This window comes from Hetaerina americana, unplaced genomic scaffold (genome assembly GCF_022747635.1).
Source record: "Hetaerina americana unplaced genomic scaffold, ioHetAmer1.1.p SCAF_4, whole genome shotgun sequence".
Classification (NCBI taxonomy): Eukaryota; Metazoa; Arthropoda; class Insecta; order Odonata; family Calopterygidae; genus Hetaerina; species Hetaerina americana.
This window is the reverse complement of record NW_027286985.1, coordinates 639,488-665,016: the sequence shown is the minus strand read 5'-3', so window position 1 is coordinate 665,016 and position 25,529 is coordinate 639,488. Positions and strand designations below refer to the sequence as shown.

The 25,529-nt window shown below is 38.6% G+C and overlaps 1 protein-coding gene across 1 annotated transcript in view; it reads right to left on the bottom strand.

The window, feature by feature from the left end:
- Positions 1-2,095, bottom strand: part of LOC139692102 (telomere-associated protein RIF1-like) — a 34,562-nt gene extending 32,467 nt beyond the window's left edge. Inside the window, exons 1-3 of the mRNA XM_071590136.1 lie at positions 1,924-2,095; positions 1,590-1,749; positions 44-1,481 (exon numbers count right to left, since the gene is read on the bottom strand). Coding sequence (XP_071446237.1) covers positions 44-1,481; positions 1,590-1,687 — 1,536 coding nt within the window. The 5' untranslated portion in view covers positions 1,688-1,749; positions 1,924-2,095. The remainder of the gene's footprint in view (positions 1-43; positions 1,482-1,589; positions 1,750-1,923) is intronic.
- Positions 2,096-25,529: the final 23,434 nt, after the last annotated feature.

Genomic DNA, 25,529 nt, shown 5'->3' with positions numbered 1-25,529 from the left:
CCAACTACAAGAAATATTCAAAATTTATGAAAGTGAAACTTACCAATAACCGGAGAAGCTCCTTCACCATTGCAACGTTCTTCACATCCTTGGACACAGAGTCACCAGTATATAATGGCTCATCACTACCTTGGCTAATCAATACCAAAAGAGAATGCCAACAATTAATTATATACGGCATTTGTCGGAAATCATGCCCCTCTGAAATTATTGCTTCTCCTAAGCACTGAGTCAGCAAACGAGACAGGGAGCAGAACACCTTCCGACTAACAATAGGTTGTTCCACCAAAGGTTCAACTGCCAAACCCTTCACTGCTTCTTCTGGAAGAGTTACTCCAGCACTCTTAGATAAAATTTCACAAAAGGCATGTAGGCTAGGCACGCGTAAAACAGCGTAAAGTTTGGCACAGGCTTCACCTGCATTAGAGTTACTCAATCTGGCCCCACCATTTGACGCTAAGTGGCTGGATTCTGATATGCTACCATAACAAAAGCCAAGGAATGGTGTGAGTACCATATCCGAGAAATTTGTCACATCAGACTTCATCAGTTTAATTATGTTCCACCACACATTCATTTTTATCATGGCAACCTCACCATTCCTACAATTATTAGCTCTTAGTGGAATTGTCAGAAGTTTGACTCTTCTGTCACTCGACAGAACGCTCTGCTCTAATGCAAAATTAATAACCAACGAATTCCAGCAATTGAAAGCCTCTTTCTTTGTGTCTACATTTGATGTTTTGAATGCCTTTTCTTCAACTGCTAACAAGGAATTCACCAAAGCTGAACTAGTATGAAGCCGCTTTCCTAACATTTCCACCAGAAGCCGCCAAATAACAGCCCAGTTTTTATCAGTTAAAATCATGTCCACTAACATTCTACTATACTTGGATGGAACCAAGTTATTTGCAAGTACATCCAAATACTCCTCTGTCCCGGTGAGCTGCAGTTTGAAGATACCAGCGGCCTTCACTGCTGCATCACGAATACCTGAATTTTCATCAAAAACTGAATTGATTAATACTTTAATCCAGTTATTACAATCAATACATTCCAGCAGTTTGAACTGGAGCAAGGACTCCAGCAGTCTTAATGCTTGAAATCTTACTGCTATCCCCGCACTATCATTACCTCCACTCGACAAGCACTTTAATAATATGCTATCAATTACAGAAGCCTCCTTTCCCAACGACTCCAGTGAAGGGCAAATTAAGCATATACATTGAAATGCTTTAATGATAATATCCGAAGCTTTGGGCTGAGAAACATTACTTTGCAGAATGTTAACTAATCCATGAAGAATGCTTTCCGGACATTTAACGGCCTCGGGTTTCACCTCAATAACGTTGGAAAATACACTCAGTGAGTGCATAACATTAGTAGTGGATTCACTAGACATGTCACGAATTAAGGCATCAATAACGTTAACGCCTTCCAGGGCCTGGGAGACCTCTTCTTTAGCGCAACTGTCCAGCAACCTAAAACAATATCAAATCAGACAATGTTAAAATTATTCCTCCAAATTCAATAATTTACGAATGGAAATGTACAAACAAAATATTTAGTATCATTAACTCAAAACATACGTCTGAATTTTCGTGTACACTTCGTCTTTTTTCCCAGAGACGTTACTGCCTTCCAAATTAAGGAAAAGCCCTTTCAATGTTGGACAGTCGTTAATCATCGTGATATATCACGGGTCCCGCCCCGATCACGGAAATGGAATATTTTTAGTAGACTTTATTCCTGTTGACAAAACGTCGGAGTGCCAAAGTACATTTGGCGGAAACTTAATGATAGCATTACACTCTTGATAAAATACACAATACTCACAAATACATCGAGCTATAGTAAGCTAGGAAAACAAATATTTCGCTTCAATTAACTTTTATGAATCTAAAATGCTTATGCTATACTAACCTTACACAATCTCGAAAGCAAATTGCGCCGGACATCCCTACTATTAAGAGCTCGCTTTCATCCAGCCTATTCCCGCCAACTTGATACACCATGCGCTCTCCAAAATGGCCAATGATTCTACCTTGCTACTTTGAGCCTCCAAAATATTACCTTACTATGTCTATAGGGCATCATAAATTGAACTTAATTATTTTACAAATGGATTATTTGCATCTCTGCAGTAAGCTTTCTCCTGTTCGTAGCATTTCCTAAACAAATAACTGTAGCATGCAGTGTTGGTCCAAATTTTTCATAACATAAGAACGTAGATTATTGATAAATCTTTAGTCCTACGTAGGCAAGAATTCAATACTGTCAGAAATTATCTTTCATCACGATTGACTTTCGTGTTATAATATTGTGAAACAATACAATTGGTATACATAAAATGCACTTTTTCATTATTAGTGTAATTCTCATCCACACATAAATAAAAAAATATAATCGAAAATCTACTTCGGGCATCACCAACTGTGGCGTTAGAGTCAATTAAAACCAGCAATTCTATCTTTGTAATGCTGGGTTTTACAGAGTAAATGATTAGTTCCAAGAAATTGATGTGTGTATGTAAACTTTAAATATAATAAGGTATATGCGCTATACTGAAGTTGAAAGAAATACTCTGATTCGGCAGTCGTAATGTTTTTTCTGTTTAGATTGCGGTTTATTGTTGTCCTTGCATTTGTCACGTATTAAGGCGGGCATAGTCTATGGGTCCATGCGAATAAAGATTACAGAACTTAGCCCACGACTATTTGCAGGCCGTTGGAGCTCTGGATTTTTCAGTCATACCAACGTAAATATTTTTGCACGAAGTAACTAAGTAAATCCCCTTAACCATTGCAGTAATCTCACTACAACGGACATATTATACTCAGTGATACTCCCTGTAATCACTTGCAATTGTAAGACCGGGATGAATTATGTAGTATATGATATACGGCCCTAGAAAGACATCTGCAATGAAGTTAACCCAAGCGGGAGGTCCTCTTTTATAGCCAAAACTTAGAGGTCGTAACGAAAACGTTTTCGACAATATCTGCTCAACTAGAAAAGTACTTTTCTTGAAAATCATCAAAAACACTCGGCACTCCCTACTCTATCACGACGCAGGCATCCATAGCCTAATTTAGCATCCAGGGCCCAGTGCAGTCACCAGAGTCGCCCTTTCACACAAAAAATAAGAAAGTACTTAACAATATCTCCTAAACTAGAACATTTTTTTTCTAAAATATGGCAAAAAACACTAAACCCTCTTTCCTCTATCAGCAACCTCTCGCTTACCCCATGCTCATACCCTAGTTTAGTAACCAGGGACCAATAACGTCACCAGGGTCGTCCTCTCACACGAAAAAACACTTCACCTTATCTCTGAAACCAGAACATTTTTTTCCCTAAATTTTACAATACACACGTGGGCACCACATATACTTTCGGCAGTCTTTCGCTTGCCCCATGCTCATGGCCTAGTTTAGTAGCCAGGGCCCACCAAAAGTGACTACAACACGACACTGAACTTGTCCCATGGAGAAAGGTGTTTTTCAAGTTTGTTCTCTTATGTACTCAATATTCTCTCTAATACGACCGTTTTTTTCTTCCTCGGTGTCACATGGTAGACCATTTTTTTATGAAAACCACACCAATCTGTTTCTTAATTTATTAGATACAGGTGTTTTTTTTCATTTTTGCACCATTTTCCGGCCACGGATTCCTCATTTTCACAGTTCCCCCTGATTCTTCACTTCTCTCCATTTTCTTTCTCTGGTGTCTTGAGCTGCCAAGATGGGATTTGATGAAAAGTTTTTAGAAGGTACGTATGGATAACTTTTTTTGTATTATTAGTAGTATTCATTAATACCTCACGGTTCTAGTATATCTGCAAGTTATTCCACATCACCCGAAGAGGTTACTCGCTAGATGCGTTTCTCTTTGTGCTTGGAGAGGAAACGAGCGAAAAAGAGATCCCCGGGAGGCATATGAGAAACCGCTGCTATTTCCCTTTATTAAAAAGGGAGCATCTCCCGAAACCTACGGTAAAATAGAGGATTTTTTCAACATTTGTTTTTAGTTTTTTACCCTTAAGAAATCCTTTAATATTTCAGTAGCATGAAATTGTCTTGTTTTAAATAAGCATATTTAATCTTCCCAAGTCATTCCGTCCCCTGCTTCTTCAGATAGACTGAATGGACCGCAGATTCTATATCATCATTGCCGCCTCCCTTTTCCTATTTTTAATTGTTCCTACGCTATCTCTTCTGTGGCTTTCCACCCCCCGCTTCTTCAGATAGACGGAAAGAACCTCAGTGCCTGTGATAGTAGGTTAACGTATATACTGTTGGTTAACCTTTGTATTCGAGGAAATTCAACAAAATATAATCGCCTGTCAACTTATGATTTGCGTTCAAAGCTAAAACGATGTACAACCAAGGGATAGCCACAAGGCCAATTAATCAGCTGTCTGCCATATCTAGTAATTGAATATCTAATGTTATCCATTTAGTGCACAGTACACACGACCAAGCCATATTTTCGTAATCGGAAGCATCGGTAGTTTTATCTACGCAAGAAAGATGATAGCTGCCATCGGGAACACACATCGCACGCGACCGACGTTGTACTTCCATGGATTTTACCCCGATCGCACAAAGGGCATATATCGTTAACTTTAGGGAGGGACTGTAATATATTTGTTTTAATTTTGTTCCGGTACTCGTCAGCATCAAACTGTTCAGTTCCCATATTTTTCGCTATCTGATTTATGAAAAAACACGTATGCACCCCACAGTTATGGCTATCTCTCTGTTTGCCGAATGGCACCCTTATTGCTTTCAGTTTACTGGGACGTATTTTTTCCTTACTTAACGTATTCCGCTTCTTTAAGAAAGTCGTGAATAAATTGTAATGCCTGGCATAATCCATATCCGTACTGCCCAATGGATCGAAATGACTGAATAAAAACTCCAGGAAGTTTACGACGAATAGGAACCAGTGATTTTGATCTTTATTGAACGGCATTAATATAATTTTCTCTTTGAACTTAAGCTTGGCGACTAAACCCTCGGACGTGAAGTTCCCTCGTAGGGCATAACTGGAATTTTCGCAAGGGATATAAATAATGTCCCTTTTGTTTTTTTCAAGAACTACGGTGGCGAAGATATCTATAATGAAATTACAAAGCCATTGTTTTGGGGACAGCGAAAGGAAGTCTTCCAAGTACACGCGGGTATCTTTGCCAACGTATCCTAAAACGTATGACCTTCCTAATTCCGAACAGTTATCGAAGTAACTATTATCAGAAACTATGCTATTTTCGTGGAAAGTAAGAGGCCGATGATTTATGGCTACCCTGTCACCCTTCTTAACCCAATAACTGGAATCACTTGCCTCCTCCATTGGTCCCCCTTGATCTACAAAAATTTCGGGCTGCTTCACGGTCTCCACTTTGAAATCAGTGATCCCTTCTCCAGTAAAAGAAGTTACCCTTAATTTTCCTGTTCTTCGTTTCCGTTTTCCCCAAGGCTCCTCCGCCATAAAATTATCGAGACTTTCAAATTTACTGGCCTTGCGGCGTTTACTTTGTGTGGGGGGGATTTGTTAAAAAATTTCCTTTGCTCGAGAGAAGACATGGGGTTTGATTGCCCTCAAAAATCTACGGCACGGCAAATGTAAATTATAATCCAGAATCGTGTTTTTCACGATTCCGAACCACCTTTCCACGCTTGCGTTACTATATAGTGGTCCAAATGAAGATAATTCATCTCTGCCCTTCAAAATGTTCAACCAAAGAGGTACAAACGGTAAGAAATGTTTCAAAAATATAGAAAAAAATTCAGGACTGAAAAAGGGATTTGGATCCCCACAGCATTCAACGTTTGCATTTTCCGCAATGACAGTGAAAAGGAGATAAAAAGGACTACTCTTATAAAGGCTGCTTTTACGGACCCGAGGAATGGAAAAATCTTTCCTGATAACGGTTGAAGGAGTCACTGAGCTCTGCGTAACCATCTCTTGGATTTCACACACAGCTGCATCCACCGCCTCGCCACGCCTCTCGCATTTCAATATAATGGAGAAATTTTTAAAAATATTTTCCAAGACGCTCATGGAATATGACGTAACCATCAAGCCAATTACAGCTGCCAAGAATTTCCTGATTTTTTTTTTGGATAGGCCTTAGCAAGATGTCGCGCCACTAAATGCATAAAATGAGCGCAGCAGATGAATACGGGAACTCCAATGTTGGCATCCGTCTTACCAATCAACATATCATAGCAATCATACAAATACTGGGAGAGGGTGCAACGTGACCAAACCAAAATTACAGCATTAAAAATGGCAAAACTGAAATCACACACGATGCCATTAAATATAGGTGAATTTACTTTTGTGACGGAGCTAGCGAAATGACGGAACTGAAATAGAAAGTTGGCTATCGCATTGACATTGTACCTATCGCTAATTAGCTCCAAAATTGGAACAATTACATTTCCTATATTAAAAACTCCTGCGTAATAAAGAACGCGTTTTTGAAAACCGGGAAGGCGTTTCACGACAGACCCCGTTGCATCTAGGTGGAGATACGGTCGGCTTTCTTTCGACAAGGAAGCCACATGACGAACTTGCTTCGTTGAAAAACAGTATACTGTTAAAGGGAGTCCTAAGAATTGGATGTATTTCTCCTCATCCATTTTTTCTGCCATAAATATTTGAATTGGATCATATACTGGATTATTGCTGAAATCCTTTTCGGTTTTCACCTCCATCCGCGCGCGTTGTAGAACATTAAGAGAATACAAGCCTTGCAAATTCCCACTTTCCAAAGAACCCTCTTCTGAAGATAAAACCGCTCTACTTCGGAAAACAGATGGCTTCTCTTTCTTTAGAATTACTTTTGTAGCATCTCTATCGGATCCACGAAGAGGACGACAAAATTTTTCGGTGCCATGTTTCTCTTGGCCCTTGCTGAAAACTCTTAAGAATACCTCACCACTATCACTTATACTTAGATCGTCTACCATTATATTAAAGACCTTGCACTCATTATGCTTACAATACGCCCTAATCACAATATTACCATCGCCTCCTCGGACGCGATAGTCTCGGACAAGAAGAACACAGCGCGAATTAATCGCAAAGAACTTTCTACTTAGCATATTAGTCCATTTCCCTTTAACATATTTTCCTTGAACAAATATTTCCTCCCACTCCTGACTGGAGAGAGGAAACTGCCCTATTTCCCAATATTCATGACAGAGTTTTCGTTATGGTTATCACATTTTGCAGGCTCCTCTCTCAGGGATTTCCTCATAACCCTTTCTTGTTTGATATGTCGTTGTCATTTGCCAGGGTTTTTGTGCTAGTGAATAGTTGTTTACCTTTTGAGGATAAAGCCACCGCTTAATAGGGTAACAATTCCTTTCGGAAACTAGTGGCAAAGTGAGATATATTGTCATTTTAGAAAGAAGAGCAGACGTTGGCAAATCTAATTGGGTCTTTTGATTGACAATGCTATTACTCATTTATAATAATGATAGGTTACATTATACCCTGCAAGGCACCGCTAGGGTGTGGGACCAGGGGTGACTACTCACGTTATTCTGATCGTTTATCGTCCGTGGGAAAAATGACATTAAAAAATACAATAAGTATAATAACCATGTAATGGTTATTTTTGTTAGATGTTTGTAAGCTGCTAGCTTACTTTAAATGGATTTTCTACGAATGCAAACGCTTCCGTGGGCGTTAAGCTGCTTTATCCTCAGGGTTACGGATATCTCTGTAAACCAAAACATCATCGGCCAATTAACTACAGAATGAATGTTCTTCGTTTCCTGGGTGAAACATGAACGATGGATATGTGGAAAGCTAACAAAAAATTGGAATTTAATAGAAGAGTCCTCGGTTAATGCGATGAAAAGGTGAAAAAGAAATATAATCTTTCGCTGTTTAGGTCTCATTTAAAAAATGCTGCAAGTATATGGGATCCTCACGAGGTTGGATTGATTGTCGACTTGGATCGCGTGCAGCGTGGCTAGGAATTAGATTTCTAAGACATTGTTATGACAAACCGAGTAGAGCATGAAAATTATTACAGCTGCTAACCTCGGAATCACTCACGGAGGGGAGTTAAATTACAGATTAAATCGCTCGCAGGAATTGAAATGACGTCTCTTCAAGGAATATGTTGAAAATTTTTTATTCTGTCATCGTTCTACGGTAGAAAAGATCAAGTAAATTGCATCAGAGAGATTAAACGTAGAACAGATAGAACTAAGGTGCAAATTTCCCAAGAAGAAAAGGGATCCCAATGATGTTGTCCGGCGGCGGTAGGGGTAAAAGTATTCGGATCAAAATTAGCCTGGCGTGTGTTCACTCTATGCCACACACCATGGCGGTGCCTTGCAGAGCACTAAGAAAGTACTAAATATTGCCACGAAAAACCGAAGTCACCAGTCAAACATGAAAAATCCCAATACACGGCTCGACACAAATGTCAGTTTGATTGTGCAGATTACCCATAAAAAGAAGGCTCAGGGAACCGTTATAAATAGAAGGCCTTGTTTAAGCAGTGGAATCTGTCCACTGTAGGGCCATTCCGAGTCTTGGTCAAACAATACTGTCGTTCTGCACCCTAATAGTCGTGGTAATTATGTGTTCTATATCCTTACCTGAAATTGATGTCACATAGATTGGCCTGTAATTGCTGCGCACTCTTCTGTACCAACTAAATACGGCGTTATGTTACCTACTTCACAATCTTTGTGCAACTTGGCTCCGCCAAATATTTGATAAAAATTAATGTTCACTAAGTTTTCCTAGAAATAGCCTTAAAATTTATTACTGAAATCAGCGAGCGCTTTACGAAAGGCTGCTTTTGCCATGGAATAACTTTCTACATCTACATAATACCCCGCAAGCCGCCGCAAGGGCGTGTGGCGGGGGGTGTTAGGTCACCAACCGTAAAAAGGAACAATACCACATGGAAAACAACAACATGGAAAATTACACCCACAGCAGCGCACACAATCATGCAAAAATCCCTTCATCCAACACTCATGCAAACACATATACCACAAACCAAAAAAAACTGCACCCCAGGATGCAGCACAAATCCCGGCGGTGTTGAATATTTTTCAGAGGTATCTCGATCCCTACTTGAGGTGCTTTGTGGAGGGCACTTTGAGTGAGTACGCCGTCCGTCGGATGGGACGTTAAGCCGCGGACCCCTTGGCGCCTTTCGTAAAGAGTAGGCTAATGCCGACGCCGGGTTTCTCTCCACCCTTCATCCTTTCCTGTCCTTCCCCTATGGCGCAAATGACCTTAGCTGTCGGTCGCCTCCCCTCAAAACTACTACTACTACGAAAGCCACCCAACAACACGCTAGATTTGATTGTATTTTGGTAAGAACTTACCGTGGTGACTAATGAGGACACTTTACCGGCAATCAACAGTTTTGCGTTGGACACCATTTGTTGCCATTGTCATAACAGTATAAGTGGAATGCCCTGTGAACTAGAAACCCCTGCCACACACACTTGCAGGGTTATTGTGACCATGTATATGAAGAACGACTGCTTGAGTCTGAGTGCGACGGTGCATACTTATATCTCTAGTTGACCTAACTTGACCGTTGCCACCAGGAAATTCGCCTAATTGCAACGTAATTGTGTAAATAAATAAATAAATAAATAATCTCTGTTATTTTATTGCAGTGGTTGAATCTAACAATATCATTAGATGCCGTAATCATTCACTTTGCTGCAAGGAAACTCATATGCCCCGTGTTAGAAATGTTATCTTTCGCTGGTTAAGCCTCGTTTAGAATATGCTGTTAGTATATGGAATCTACATCTACATCTACTTAATACCCCGCAAGCCGCCGCAAGGGCGTGTGGCGGGGGGTGTTAGGACACCACCCGTAATTTAGAAAAGAAAAAAAAAACCGCATGCAAAAACCACAGAATCATACATCCACAAAAAATGGCATACATTTATGCAAGAACACTTACACCCCACACACATGCAAACACTCAAACTGCAAACACTCAAACTGCAAACTAACATACACATGCACCTGAAAGTATACCTAACATCTTTGCAATATCTAATTTTGTTCCGACTTGTAAATTCAATGTTTTTAATATTTCTAAAGTGTCTTCGGTTTCTTACTTTTATGATTTCTGATCGTTCGGGAAAGAATGAGTATTTGTATCTATCTGTACTGGAATCTATCTCCCTTAGTTTATCTTTGTGGTCTGATCTACCTAAGTAGTGTGGGGTCATTATAATTCCTTCAGTGTCATAGTTAAACTCGTTTGTTCTGAACCTTTCTAAAAGTCTAAGTCTCGCTTGTTCTCTCCGCACTTCAAGTGGTTCCCAGCCTAAATCCCCTAAGAGACCTGTCACACTTGTGTTCTTATCATAACAATTTTTAACGAATCTAGTGGATTTTCTCTGGACTTTATCTAATTCTTTTTGCCAAATTTTCTCTCAAGGTTCCCAAATACTTGCGGCATATTCCAAATGAAGTCTAACCAGAGCAAAATAACACCTCTCTTTAACTTTTTCATTACATTTCCCCCCACCCGTTTTATGAAGCCGAGTTTTTTTAAAGCTGATCCGCATATTGTCCCGATATGTGCTCCCCATGAAAGGCGTTAATGAATCATCAAAAAGGAATCCTGACGAAGTTGGATTGATTGCCAAAATGATCGCGTTCATCGTAGAGGAGCTAGATTTGTAAAATGTTACTATGATAAACTTAGTAGCGTATCCAAAATTTCAGAGGAACCAGGCTGGGAATCACTCACATAGCGAAAATTAAATTACAGATTCAATCTCTTGCATAAATTGGAAGGATGTCTCTGTATCAGTGATGTTGAAAATTTATTATCACCCCCATCATACTACGGTAGGAGGCATCATGTCAATAAAGTTAGAGAGATTAAGTGTAGAACAGATAGATTTAAGATGTCATTAGAATGGCATCTTAAAAAAGAATTACATTTTTTTGGGTCATCAAAATTTTCACTTCCTACATTTAAGGTACTTTCTATGTTACAGGTAACATCGCTAATCTTTGTCCCTTATACACGACAGAATTCCCCGATAATGACCTTGAGTCATCACATTTTACCCAACTACCCACAAAATACCGGTTCGGATTTTCCCAAACCTTTTCGCCCCTACACCCTTTTGCACCAGAATTCTAAAAGCCACCACAGATCCCTAAATCCTCTGGCACCGGAATTCGTCTCTTTCCAACTTGAAGGTAAAAATACGTCTCGAAGTCTTTCCTCTGCAACCATTGATCTACGTGAACGATACGTGGCTCCAAGTAAATTCCTTAACAATCAATTGACCTTATGCGACATTTTTAGATCTCACCCTCGTTCTTTTCAAATAATTTACCTCAACGCCCAAAGTCTCTCTGCACACCTTGACGAATTGTGCCAATTCCTACCTGACAACGACGTTCATGCAATTTCCATCGCTGAGACTTGGCTTAAGCCTCATATGTCTACCTCGTCCATCGACATCCCTGGCTACAACTTCTATCGACATGATCGTATCGGCAAGGGTGGTGGAGGCGTAGGTGTCTACGTGAGAAAAGATCTCTCATTCAAAATTATATCAAAAAGTTCTTCCATTTACTGCAAAAGACCCGAGTTTGCATTCTTAGAGATAACCTTCAACCTACAAAAAATTGTTTTAGGCATAGTTTACCGCCCACCCAAGGTAGGTTATTTTTCCGACTTGGAAGAAGCATTATCTTCCCTCATTCTGAACTATGACCATGTTATTATTACTGATGACTTCAATGCCAACTTTCTTTCCTCAAGTCATGACTCTAAAACAATTACTAACTCTATGTCATACCTCGGTCTTAGCATACTTCCCCTAGAACCTACCCATCATACATCTTCATCAGCCACTTGGCTTGATGCAATAATTACAGCCAACCCTGACAAAATCACAACATATGGGCCACTTTCTGCCCCAGGAATATCCATGAATGATGTATTATTTTTAACATACTCAGTTAGATGTCGTAAATTCAATCAGAAATTCATTCTTACTCGCGATTTCAAGTCCATAGATGACAAATACCTAGTATCCGATGTGGCTACCATTCCATGGCAGTCTATAGAATTCATCGACGACATAGATAAAAAAGTAGAACTATTTAATACGTTCTTAAATGATCTAGGAGACAAACATGCACTGTTTAGAAAAATCCGACTGTCCAAACCACGCTCCCCTTGGATAACAGATGAAATAAAATACTTGATGCGTAGGCGTGACGCAGTCTATAGCCTGTTTAAAAAATATAAAAACGAAAATGTATTCAACATCTACAAAAAACTGCGTAACAAAACTAAACAAGTCATTAGAAATTCCAAAATCAGATATGCCTTCCACATATCTAAAGAGCCCCCGTCACATATTTGGAAAAGCTTGAAGTACCTTGGTGTCGGAAAAACTAAAAATCAACACTGCCTACCTGCTGACATTTCTCCAGACGACCTAAACCGTTTATTCACAACCCCACCGACGGAAATCGACTTTAATGCAAAAAATGAATACTTATACAGTTTGCATAATTCTGAACCAACTCCAGTTTCTGCTGCAAGCTCATGCAAAATGTCTCCCGTCACACAAATGGAAGTCCTCCAGGCCCTCAAAAAAATCAAGTCCTCCTCAGATGGAGCTGACAGAATTTCAGCTATTCTCATACAAAAGTTACATCCCATTGTACTTCCTGTTTTAACTCATATCTTTAATTGGTCTATTCTAACTGGAACATATCCCTTACTCTGGAAACGTGCCCTCGTCCATCCCATCCCCAAAAAATCCAACATTGCTGAACACAGACCAATCAGCATTTTGCCTCCTTTATCAAAAGCATTCGAGAGACTCATTCATGAACAAATTTCAAAGTTTCTGAATGAAAATAACTTACTTGATCCTATACAATCTGGCTTTCGGTCCTCTCACAGCACAGCTACCGCTCTCCTTAAAATAACAGATAACATCCGACTATCCATGGATCGCAAATAGGTGACAATAATGACTCTCCTAGACTTTACCAAAGCCTTCGACTCTATTGACAAAGATATTCTCTTAGCAAAACTTCAAAACCTGAATTTTTCTTCCTCGTCTTTACTGTGGATTCGCTCGTACCTAAGTAACCGATTCCAAAGACCACCATTACACCTAATTCATCCTCTAACTGGCTTCAAATACACAGGGGTGTTCCACAAGGATCCATTCTTGGACCCTTGCTTTTTTCCCTGTATATAAACGATATTAGTAAATGCATTTTAAATTGCAATCATCACCTTTATGCCAATGATTTACAAATATATCACCATTCCCGCCTTCAAGACCTACCTACAATTATAAACGAAATTAATTAAGATCTAGCTGCTTTGTCACTATGGGGAATAAAAAATTTATTGAAAATAAACCCAATCAAAAGTCAGTCCATTATAATTGGATACCATAAACTACATTCTAAAATAAGTATTGATAAACTACCACCACTAAAATTGCAAGGATCTATCATACCATACCTAAGGACAGTAAATAATTTAGGCTTAACCATAAATGAAACATTATCTTGGACTGATCATGCAATTGCTATCTGCAGAAAAATTAACTCATCCCTGCATTCACTGAAAAGGTTAAAGCACATTGCTCCCCCCTCCTTAAAGATGCTTCTTGTGTCCTCTCTTCTCATTCCCCACTTTGATTACTGTGATGTAGTATACCAAGACCTTTCAGGCGAACTGAAAACCAAACTCCAGAAGACCCATAATTCCTGTGTGCGGTTCATATGTGATCTTAGGAAGTACGATCATATTTCCGACTCATTTAATAGAATATCCTGGTTAAAGCTAGAAGGCCACAGGCATTTACATTTTCTTTCACTTCTCTACGGAATACTTTCAAAACACACACCTAAATATCTATACAAAAATTTCCTCTTCATCAGCTCAATCCACAACAGAAATACTAGGGATAATAATAAACTTCTTGTCCCACACCATCGCACGGAAATCTATCACAAATCTTTTCATGTTACAGCATGTCGTCTGTGGAACTCTCTCCCAGATGACATAAAAAACTCTTCATCAACAACAACATTTGGAAGAGCACTTCACAAGTTCATTTTCCTCAGGTACTTAACTTAAACAGTATACCCTCCGTCATTCCACTCAGCTGTTATACAGATCACTGTGTCTACTTTTTTTACCCTGCTTTTTTGTTTTGTCACCTCAAGCGGTAGGAGTTTGCATCATTATTTTTAGAAATATCACGCTTCTCATTACTCCGCATGTGTTGTCAATGTATTTAATTTATCCAATTCAATTTCAGTAACTTAATAATATGTATACTATGTAAAAATGATTGTTACAATGTACATGTATCTTTCCTCTAATTAATAGGGTTTTCGCATGTTTTTCACACCCCCCTTCTCTAGTTGAGCAATGCCACGCTCTCCCTAGCTTTTCCCAAAAACCTCATTCTTTGCTTAGACTTTCCTCATTTTATTGTTCTCTGTCTTCACTGTCATTTAATTTGAGTATATGTAGGTGTATTCTTAATTTATATATGCATATGTATGTATGTATGGGTGTATATGTGCGTAGTTATGTATGCATCTATGTATGTGTATGCATGCATGTATGTATGTATGTTTATGTGTGTATATGTATGTGCATGTGGATATGTATGTATATGTGTAGGTATGTGTATGCATATAGGTATGTATGTGTGTGTATGTGAATGTATGTGTATGTGTGTGTGTATATATATACGAGGGTCATCCGGAAAGTAGTACCCGTTCGTGCCGCATGAAGTGCTGACGACGCGAGTAGCCGCTGGACGAGGTCAGATAGCTTCAGTGGCTTGTCTGCCTTCTCTGAGCCAAGTTGCGTGACGCTAGCATTGCCTGTGTTGTTTCTGTGATTGTTTACAATGTTTAAAAAAATTGAGAACGCCGCCAGTTGTGAAGTGAGGGCAGTGATTAAATTCCTCAATGCAAGAAACGTTCGCCCATGTGATATTCATCGCCAATTAAAGGAGGTGTATGGAGACAATGTAATGGACGAGTCGTCTGTTCGGCGGTGGTGTCGCAACTTCAACATGGGGAGGGGGAACACACACGACGATGAGCGTTCGGGGAGACCGTCTGTCATTACAGACCAACTGGTGAGCTCAGTTGACGAATTCGTGAGGAACGATCGGCGCGTCACAATTGATGACATCTGTGAGCATTTTCCCAATGTTTCTCGAACAATTGTTCATGAAATTGTTAAACACCATCTGCATTATGCAAAAATTTGTGCAAGATGGGTCCCTCGCCTATCTCAATGAGCTGGCGGCGAAGGACTATGCAGCAGGAATACAGAAACTTGTCACACGTTATGACAAATGCCTTAATTTGCTTGGAGATTATGTTGAGAAGTAGTTTAAAGTATCCTCTTTCAAATAAAATTTTTTATGTTTGTTAATATTTACTTTTGTGTCTTTATTTCACGAACGGGTACTACTTTCCGGATGACCCTCGTGTATATATATATATATATATATATTTACTTTTTTTTGTCCCAAGCCACACAAAGCCCCAAAGAAAAAAAGGCTAGCATCCATTACTAAAATTTCCAAATCAAAATTCGATGCTGTATTACATGGAATGATCAAATTGTCTTGGTTTATGGCAACTATGCACATAAAGGTAGTGTGTCACGATGACGTTATGGTGAATGGTGAATGAGATGTTTGTTACAACCAGAAATGTTGGTTTAATAGATGCATGTCACTGTGGAATCAAGATTAATGGAACACTGCATACAGAAGATCTATACATATGAGTAAGAAAATGTAAAAAACATATTAAAACAATAATGAAGACATATATACAGACAAATATACATGTATACAACATGCAAAATATTAAAATAATTCAAATTAATAGCATTTATTACCACTTTCAGCATATTTTTTTACTTATAACATCAAATATGATTTCACATCATAAAAATAATAATTAGAACATTTAAACTTTTATAAATTTGGAAAAATATATTAATGAGCCAATGCAGATTTAGAAAAAAAATTCCACCTATTGCTGAGGAAAAAATGTGATGAATTTATATTTATTTGAGAGGTATCTTGCCGTCTGATGGATATCATGTCTTCAAGTGACAATGCGCGACCCAGCAAGTTTTTCGAAAGAAAGACTACACTGCATCTAAATAAGTTGGAATCAAGGAAATGTGTTCGTGATGCTGTACATTGATCTATTATTTAGGTAATTTATGCATGTAGTTGATTGTGAATTAATGCAGAAACAAAGGGTTGTGAATTCACCACCAATGAGTGTGGCTACAGCACCATTAGGAGGCATTCATTGCATAAATCTCTTAAGTGTGATTCTTAGTTTGATATGTTTCCCAATTACATGTCTTCCAAAGGTCAAAATATATTTCAAATGAGAGCTACTTGAACTGAACTTACTAAGTGGGAAAAAAAATTTCCCTCGAGACTGTTTCCACAAAGTTCAATTATATGTTAGGGGTACGAAAGAAGTAGCGATTCAAAATGGCTAATCAAGGTAAGAGGAGACTCCACACATGGAGTGAATAGTTTTTTAAATGAAATCTATGGCTTAAGAGTGAAGAAGGGAAGAATGGAGAGGAAGGATGATAATGAGGTAAAAAGCAGAGAAGAATATAAATAATATAAAGGAAAGTAGGAGAATATAAATTTCGATGGGGTTGCTAGGAGTTGAAACTCATATTAGAAACATTTTTGTTTATTTAGAAGAGAAAAATAAATTCTGAGGCAGGAGCAGGGTATTTGAGAGAGAAGAGACAAGGGAAAGATGCATCTCATCTCAAATGCTTGACTGAGAGTATTTCATTAAACATTAGAGTAGGAGAGAATACATGAGAGCAGTTCTGGTATTTACACAGAATTGCGTAGTAAAATAGGCATCAGCATTTAGATTTGAGAATATTAGGAGAAGAATTCCTTTCTAAAAATTATTATTTGCAAGAAGGGAATCAATGACATATGATTTTTATTTCTAAAATATCCAAATATGTACCCATTGTAATGTCTTTCTATTTGGGCCAGTGGGAACTGTGCATAGTAGTTTTAAAATCTTTCAAAACAGTTTCCCTATGCATTTAATTAGACTTCCTTAACAAGAATCAATTCATTTACACCAAAATTGGATCAGACTGAACAGAACGCATTACGTACTCAAGTCTTTCTTGAGATATTCCAGGCATATTAAGGTCGGTTTTTCTAAGACATTCACATTTTGGTAATAGTTTAAATTAAGGCCTATTTCAGGACGAACTCAACTATAATAAGAATTAAAATAAAATTCACTACAAAAACATACTTTTATTTTGAGAAATTAAATAAACAGATGGTACTATGAGAAGCAACTGCAAAGTAAATGAAGGGAATAAAATGAATGAGCTAAAATAAGAATAAATAGAGAAGATAACAGAGTCCAATTGGAAATGGCAAAGTCAAAGTAGAGAAGCCATTTGCACAATCTGTTCAGCAGATAATACAGAGTTGTTTGACAAATGATGCCATCAGAAAAAAGGCTAATTAGAAGAAATTGAGGAGGAAATCCAAAAATGCAGATAGTACACGGAGTGGCAAACAGGACAATCAGAATAAGATTTCTTCATCCAAATCGTAGATAAATAATTCAATACTATGACATTAAAATGATCTTCCATAAAAGTAATAAACAGTGTGCTTATATAAAATGCCTTTTGTGAAATAATGTGTGAAAACGTTTTCATGGATCAACCTGTATTTGATATAAGTTTCATTCATGTAACACCTGCGTAGGAAAGACAAATTTAAGGTTGAGATATCAACTTTGCAACTTCTTCAATGATTGTGAGTAACAACGATCCTTTAGAGAAGGATGGTACATAGAACTATTTGGAAAATTGAGTGAAAATATTTAAATTTTACCATCATCAACGTGACCCCTTCAATTCCCAAGAAAAAGATTTATTGTTTGAATACCTCTCCCGAATCCTGGAAGCATCCTTTCCCTTCAACGATAGACCTAACTACCCTTCCACCCCTCTCCCACTGAGAATCCCACTGATCGCCTTTCCTGATGCTTCCAACACTCCTCTCCTCCTTTCCATCAACGCTGATCAGAACCCCTCCTCTTTCCCCCTCTCCTTCCCTCCCTCTCTCACCCACCCCTTCCCCCCCCCCAAGAATGGTATATAAATTGACTGCTAATTGAATAATTTGTACCTGATGATGACGCCTAAGCATTAAAACTAGTAGTACCAAAATAAAAATCAGTGGAAAAATACATTGCATTCTTTTTGAAAGAGAATAGCCTAGTGATGATGTACATCATAGGCATAAATGATGAAGCATGGAAAGATTTTAGGAAGGAAATAAGAAAGGTAAGTTTTAAGGGATAAAACGACCAAAGTTTTAAAATAGAAATATGAATGTTAAAAACAAGTAGGAATAATTTTTGTTTTTATACAAAAGTATTGTTGAATGGAACCAGCTACCTGGAGGGTTGTTCTAAGCACTTCCCATCAAATGCTAGGAGTTTTAAGATTAGGAGTAACGTAGCCATTTGACACGGGATTGGGTAACAAACTTAACAATCATTGCAAGAGATAATGGTTTGAAAGTGATGTTTACAAAGTGAGGAATCTCAATAAAATGTTTCCACTTAACAAAACAAATTTGCGAAGATCTGTCGAAGCATATGTTGTACTCCGTCGCTGTATATCTGCCACTATAAATTACAGCTGTATATTTTCTTTAACATGCCCTATAATTGTACAACAAATCCTGGGACCAAAATAAATTGATTGATTGAACACAGGTCACGACACACATGGGTACACATCCCTAACCCAATTGTACAAGCACACTTGAAAAGGATATGCACTACCTATGCATTCGGCTCGTCATCAGTTTTGTTTACTTATTTTAGTACCCTACAAGTCACCGCTAGGGTGTATGGCAGGGGGTAAATACAAATCAGACTAATCTTGTCCCGAATGTGATCCTACTGCGGTCAAACAATATTATTATGATCCCCTATCGTTCGTGGAAAAAATGACATCTTAAATCAATGTGTCCTACACATAATCTCTCTAAGTTTACTAACACATTCCCTCCTACGATGGAGGTAAGAATGCATTTTCAACATCGCCGCTAAAGAGACCTCCGTCCAATTTCTTCAAGATCTTCAATCTGCTATTTAACCTTCGCTCCGTGAGTGATTCTCAGCCTAGCTGCTCTAATATTTTCGATACACTGTTAAGTTTATCATAACGACGTTTTACAAATCTAGCTCCTCTACGCTGCACGCGATCCAATTCGGCAATTAATTCAACTTCGTGAGGACCCCATATACTTGAAGCATATTCTAAATTAGGCCTGACCAACGACAGAAACATTTCTCTTTGACCTTTTCATCACATTTACCCAGTACTCTTATAATAAATTCTAATTTTTTGTAACCCTGTCGACATACGAGGTCTGTTCAAAATGTATCGCGAATTTGGAATTTTCGTGGGATGCGTATATTTGATTTTCGATTTTTTGTGGTGTTATGATGGTACTTATATCTCTCACTGGTGCCGAAAAGTTCGGCCATTTTGAGTGTTCAGTTAATTGTTGACAGCTGTTTTGATTGGACGTATTTTGGCTTGTTTTCGGTTTTTGCCGGCTCCAAAATACGGATCAAAGGATCTCTATCAAATTTTGCGTGAAAAGGAAATAAAGTACGCGGACGCCTTGCGATTGTTGACTGTGGCATATGGAGAAGTTACATTGGACCGAAGCAAGGTTGATCGGTGATACAAAATGTTCTCAGAGGGCCGAGAAGATGTGAACGACGAAGAGCGTGCCGGACGCCCGAGCACGTCTACAACAAACGAAAACATTGGTGAGGTGAAGAAAATAGCATTGGCCAATCGTCGAATCACCGTTAGAGAAGTTGATGATGACCTAAACATATCGATTAGCTCATACCATTTGATTTTTACCAATGATTTGGGCATGGCACGGGTCGCCGCTAAATTTGTACTAAAATTGCTCAATTTCGGCCAAAAACAGTAACGCATTAGCATTGCTAATCAGGTGTTGGTCTCTGCCCGCGACGACCCAAATTTGCTCCGTGGATGTTTTTCCGGCCATCAAAAAACACCCTGCATTGCTTCTGCACGTTTTTGATGTCCATAATCACCGTTCACTTCCACTAAATGTTGATGAATTTATACCGGAGAAGCAGTCGTCAGTTGGCTTCGCGACGTAGCTGGAGGAAGGTACGACGCCGGTATTAAAAAGCTACTTACAAGGATACAAAAAGTTAGTGATCTTCAAGGAAACTATGTAGAAGAATAGCTAAATACTCAACATTTCCAACGATGTACGCTAAGTTCAGAATAAATTTGACTTTTATGAACAAATAGGAAACCTGGCTTTTCGAATCGTCCTCGTATCTGCATCCGCCGACAGAATACTGAATCAAAACAATAACTTGGGTGACTTCGGAATCAATCAACAGACAGCGCGGCATGCGTAGAACCTTGCTCTGACGCGCAAATATTTTAATATAATAAAACAGCCGTCACTTTTAAAACGGCCTTCGTCCATTCACTTATACACGTTGGGGTTGTAGTTATAAAGCACTACGATACAATTTACTTAATAGTCTCTTCGGAGAATAATTACATGCTTCGTCCCATCTGCGTAGCATAGTTTTTTTACCAGATTTTCATTAATAGTCATAAAAAATTACCTGAAACATGTCAAGAACAGAATAAATTTATTGGTCTTTCTAATATAATTAAAGCTTTATTTAAAATATAATCTCAGAGTAGACCTTTGTATGAGGTATTTGTCATCCTCTAAAATATATTATGGTTGGTAATACGAGACTCGTCCAGGAAAGGGGATGGTTGGCGGTAGAGCGGTAGCTGCGCTCTTTCTAATTGTGCCAAACTTGCGTATGATTAAGCATACGTTCGGCATTTATGGGTTTAAGTCCATCCTTCAAGTCCAGAGGAGAAAGAAGAGATGGAATTGGGTTTCTTGAATTTGGCTTTGGAATTGGAATTGAAGGCTGATAAAAGGCATCTAGTACTGAATACAGAAATGACACAGGGGAGTAGGAAGCTCTCGAAATGCAGGGTACATAATCGTTATTATGGACCATGCAAAACAACTCAAGGCAGATTACTGTTAATTCGTTTTTGGGAGCATCTTACACCTATTTCAAATACCAAATGATATTTTACGCCAATGACCTTGTAAAGGACATTTGAGCTTACTTCTAGCTTCCAAAAATGTATTATGTTTTCCATACAGTTGGCATGATAAATAACCTCCCATACACTCAATTGAAAGAGAAACTCGGAGGTAGTGTTTCTTATCCTGTGCAGGGTTAAAAATTGTTTATTACTTCGTTCTTATTTTAAAGTAATCTTCAGCCGATATCGTGGCGATATGAAAATTCTATGCTTTACATGAAAAGTCAAAGTGTGATCAATTGCAATTATAAAACTTCTTTTAACGATTGTGCCAGCTATAACCGTAGTATTTCAGCCAATAACTCATTTCTCCGATGGATCCGACGGTTACGGATGTCTGGGTTTGTTCATTCATGAGTGCATCAACTGTATCTCTAGGAAAATATTTCAATATTCAAAACTGACATTAGTGTGCGATAATCTAGTTTTATTATGCATGGCACGTAGGATCCGGGGAATTTGGAGCATACGATTCATTTTAATGCCAGCATATTTCAGCGAAGACGTAAGTCTCAAACTCTAACTCAAACGAATCCATTCTTGAATACATGATTACATATTTCTGTGTCCATAGAAGCACGGAGCACCGCAAAGAAAATCGCATAGCATATAATTTAAAGAAAATGATTGTATACTTGCGAGAGAGAGAGAGAAAAGGGGCGAATACTTGAGAAAATAAGATGGCGCATGATCATCGAGCTATCGGGGTGGGGAGTGAATAATGGAGAACTCTGAAAGGAGTGAGCGCCTGTTACTCAACTCTCGATTCAATGGCAAATAATGACAAGCTAAACAAAGCCTCAAAAGTGCGCACCACTTAAGACGCTCCGAACTCTCCCGCTGATCGAAGACTGACTCGATGGCAAACCTGAGACCAAAGTAATAAATGTAAGAACGTGAAATTAGACACAAATTAAAAACAAACGCATTTGACCCACAGCGTCAATATATAGTACTAATTGAATATTTTTAAAATATAGAACACTGTCTTTTGAAGTTGAGGCAAATTCTTAGGAACACAAAAGTTCACCATGGATGTATTTAAGGCTCTTTTTCCACTTCTCTTGTTTAGCAAAGTTCTTGGTATTTTCCCAGGACCAATTAAAATATACGAATCAGGAAAAGAGAAATCCATCTACAGTAAAGTACTTTCGCACTTGTACACGCTCATAGTCTTTTTAATTCTAGTTTCGATTGTCGCACACGTAGAAATGAAACAATTCACGGTATTGGAGGGCATATTGGCAAATAGCCGCGAGGTCTTCGTCTTGAAAGTGATATTATTCAAAGTAAGCTGCAATGTATTCACGTGCTGGATTTCTTACTGCATCATCACTTTTAAATCCAATTCGCTGTCACGCCTGATTTCTGGTCTGGCCGAGTTTGATTTGGAAATGCATCTGTGCCGTAAATTCTACAGGACAAATCAAATCGTGGTCAGGTTTCAAATGTCTGTAGCCGGTTTGAATATCCTTCTGCTATTAGTGCCTTTCAGCAGTCCTCATAGCACGGGGAACTGGTATACTATTCACGACGACATCGTGTGTCTCGTTGTGAAATTGTCCATGACTAGTCTGGTGCTCAACCTATTCCTCCTGTATCGATCCAGATACAATGCCCTTAATGAGAGAATACGCACAACAGTTGACCAGAGTCGTCTTAATTGCGAGTGGGCCCTTGGTGCACACGGCTACGGAAACCACAAGATGGCTCGCGTATCCGGGTCAATCAGAAAACTTTCCGCTTTGCAGAATCGCCTGTTTGCTCTTTTAACTGACACAAATGCGATGTTTTCGGAAGTGATTTTGCTTCAGTTTGCCGCGACATTTGTCGAAATAACATCGTTGACCTTCATTTCGGTGGTTTTCTTCGACGGAGAGGTCCCGATGTCCACGAAAATTATAATGATCTTCCGCTTGCTGTTTGTCGTGACGTGGGTTACGGCAATCACAGTCACGTGCGGATGTGTTAAACGTGAGGTAAGTGAGTTCCCATGACATCCCTTCCCTAGCCATATGTATCAAAGTTGACTCCTCTGCGGACTTCCCCCCTTTGTCACAGAATTAATTTCTTTCATGACTTACATCAAAAGTTCGAGCGTGCAAGAGTATATTAAAGTAAAGAGAGAGATACCATACAATACAATCTCTGTTCCGGCTGTAAGACTGCTGTTAGCGATTAGGTTTTCTTTGTGGTAGCTTTGGTCTGTTTAATACACCCGGTGCCTAATATCTGTCCAGTTCTGGTGCGCAGTTATAAATACCCTGTGAGAGTTTCAATTATCCAATTTTTGGAAAAGAACTCATAATTTGACATAGATATACTTTTATGACTGATTTATTTGATGTTTATGGTTATATCTTTCATACTTGTCGTATTATAAATATATTTTTCTTGGCTGTTTAATTGTCAAACTGAATATCAGATTTATAAACTCCTCTTTTGCTTTTTTTGTAATGGATTTAGTTTCAGCACGAGGAAAATAACATAGGACGGGCAAAATTTATTTACTGCTCCGAAATACAGAAATTTCAGTGTAGAAATTATTAGCTGCACCGGAAGTCGAACCCTGATTCCTCTGTGTGGAATGTCTGCATTTCAATGCTCAACAGTGGATGGCTCAGTTAAATTAAAAGTCGCGGCGTCTCCGGCAAACCTGCGAATTTATTTACTACTTTCACAGTTATGTTATTCGTGGTTTCACTTCCTTTTCGCGGGTTTGACGTACATTTAATTACCACTCATATTTTTAACGATCCATCAAATCTCCATGACGGATTAATTTCATATGTGATGAAAGAAATTATAAGTCCCTCCTTCAACTTCAAAACTGAACAATTTAACGCCTGGAAAAATACTAAGCGTTCAAAAAGTGAGAACAAATTTATTTTTCAGATTAGTAAGAATATGAAAGTCATCCCATTTTCTACGATTCGTTGCACTCAACAAAATCATTTATCCCGATCTGCGTATTTTGGATACACATGTTATTGTCATATTTACCACTGTGATTGCTCCTTCTCTACTTTTTAGGCGGACGAAACGGGAGTGATTGTTTCAGAGGCCATTCTAAAAAGCAGGAATAAACAAGTAAAGCGTGAGGTATGTCTCGTAACTTTAAAATCCCATTACTTACTCGAAGAGACTCTGGTTAATTTCAACAGTAGTCACAAAATCACTGTTTAAGAGGTTTTAGGTCAGTACATAACGGTCCAAATTTTCTTACTTGACGGAAAGAGCGGTGGCATTCATGACACTGGTAGTACCATGGTGGTGTTAACGCTCAAGACATTAACTCCTTGTTCATTAGTAATATACGTATATTTGACGACGATGCTGTGGTCTGCTGAAATACGTATATAGAGTCCGTATTCCTGAGGAGAAAACAGTTTAGCAGATGAATGGCAATTGGAATTGAATTTAAAAAGGTGCGAAGCGATGAATTTTTTGGAACTCCCTCCAGAACGCCCACTGCATCATGAACACTGCAATAGAAACAGCGGACTTCATGAAATATATAGGCGCCACCCTCCCTCACAACCTCTTCTGGATGAAATATATGCGTGGAATATGTGGACAAGCTAACAAAACGTTAGGAATTATCAGAAGAGTTCTAGGTACAGGTAAATGTGACGAGAAGATCAAAGAGAAATGTTTTCTTTCGCTGGTTAGGCCTCATTTTGAATATGCTACTAGTATATGGTCGGAGAGATAGTGTACTCGCGTGCTATGACAAAAAGTATATGCTAGTATCAGCTAGGAAAAATATTTGAGTATGTGTTCAACGAAAGACCAATGGAATTCCTCGAAATCAATAACCTGCTATCTCCTAAACAATTTGGATTTGATAGAAAAGGAAATACAAAAGAGCAGGCAATTTTCAATATAGTTTACACCATCATACAACATTCTACTCCAAGCAAAAAGTAATGGGTGTGTTCTTTGACTTGTTCAGAGCGTTTGATGTGGTTGAGCGTGATAATCTCTTGTAGATGTATAATTTAATGGGTATTAGATGCCCAGCACAGTTCTAGAACATACCCAAAATATCGCCAAGAAAGGGTAGCTGTCCATAAGAACGGGAATACCTTCCTCTCTTCACCATTAGGTGTTGATTAAGGCGTTCCTCAAGGATCAGTGCTGGGTCCAACTCTATTTCTCATTTATAGAAATGATCTACCTAGAAAATTACGCGTAAAACCTCTCGGTAACTGTGTCTTG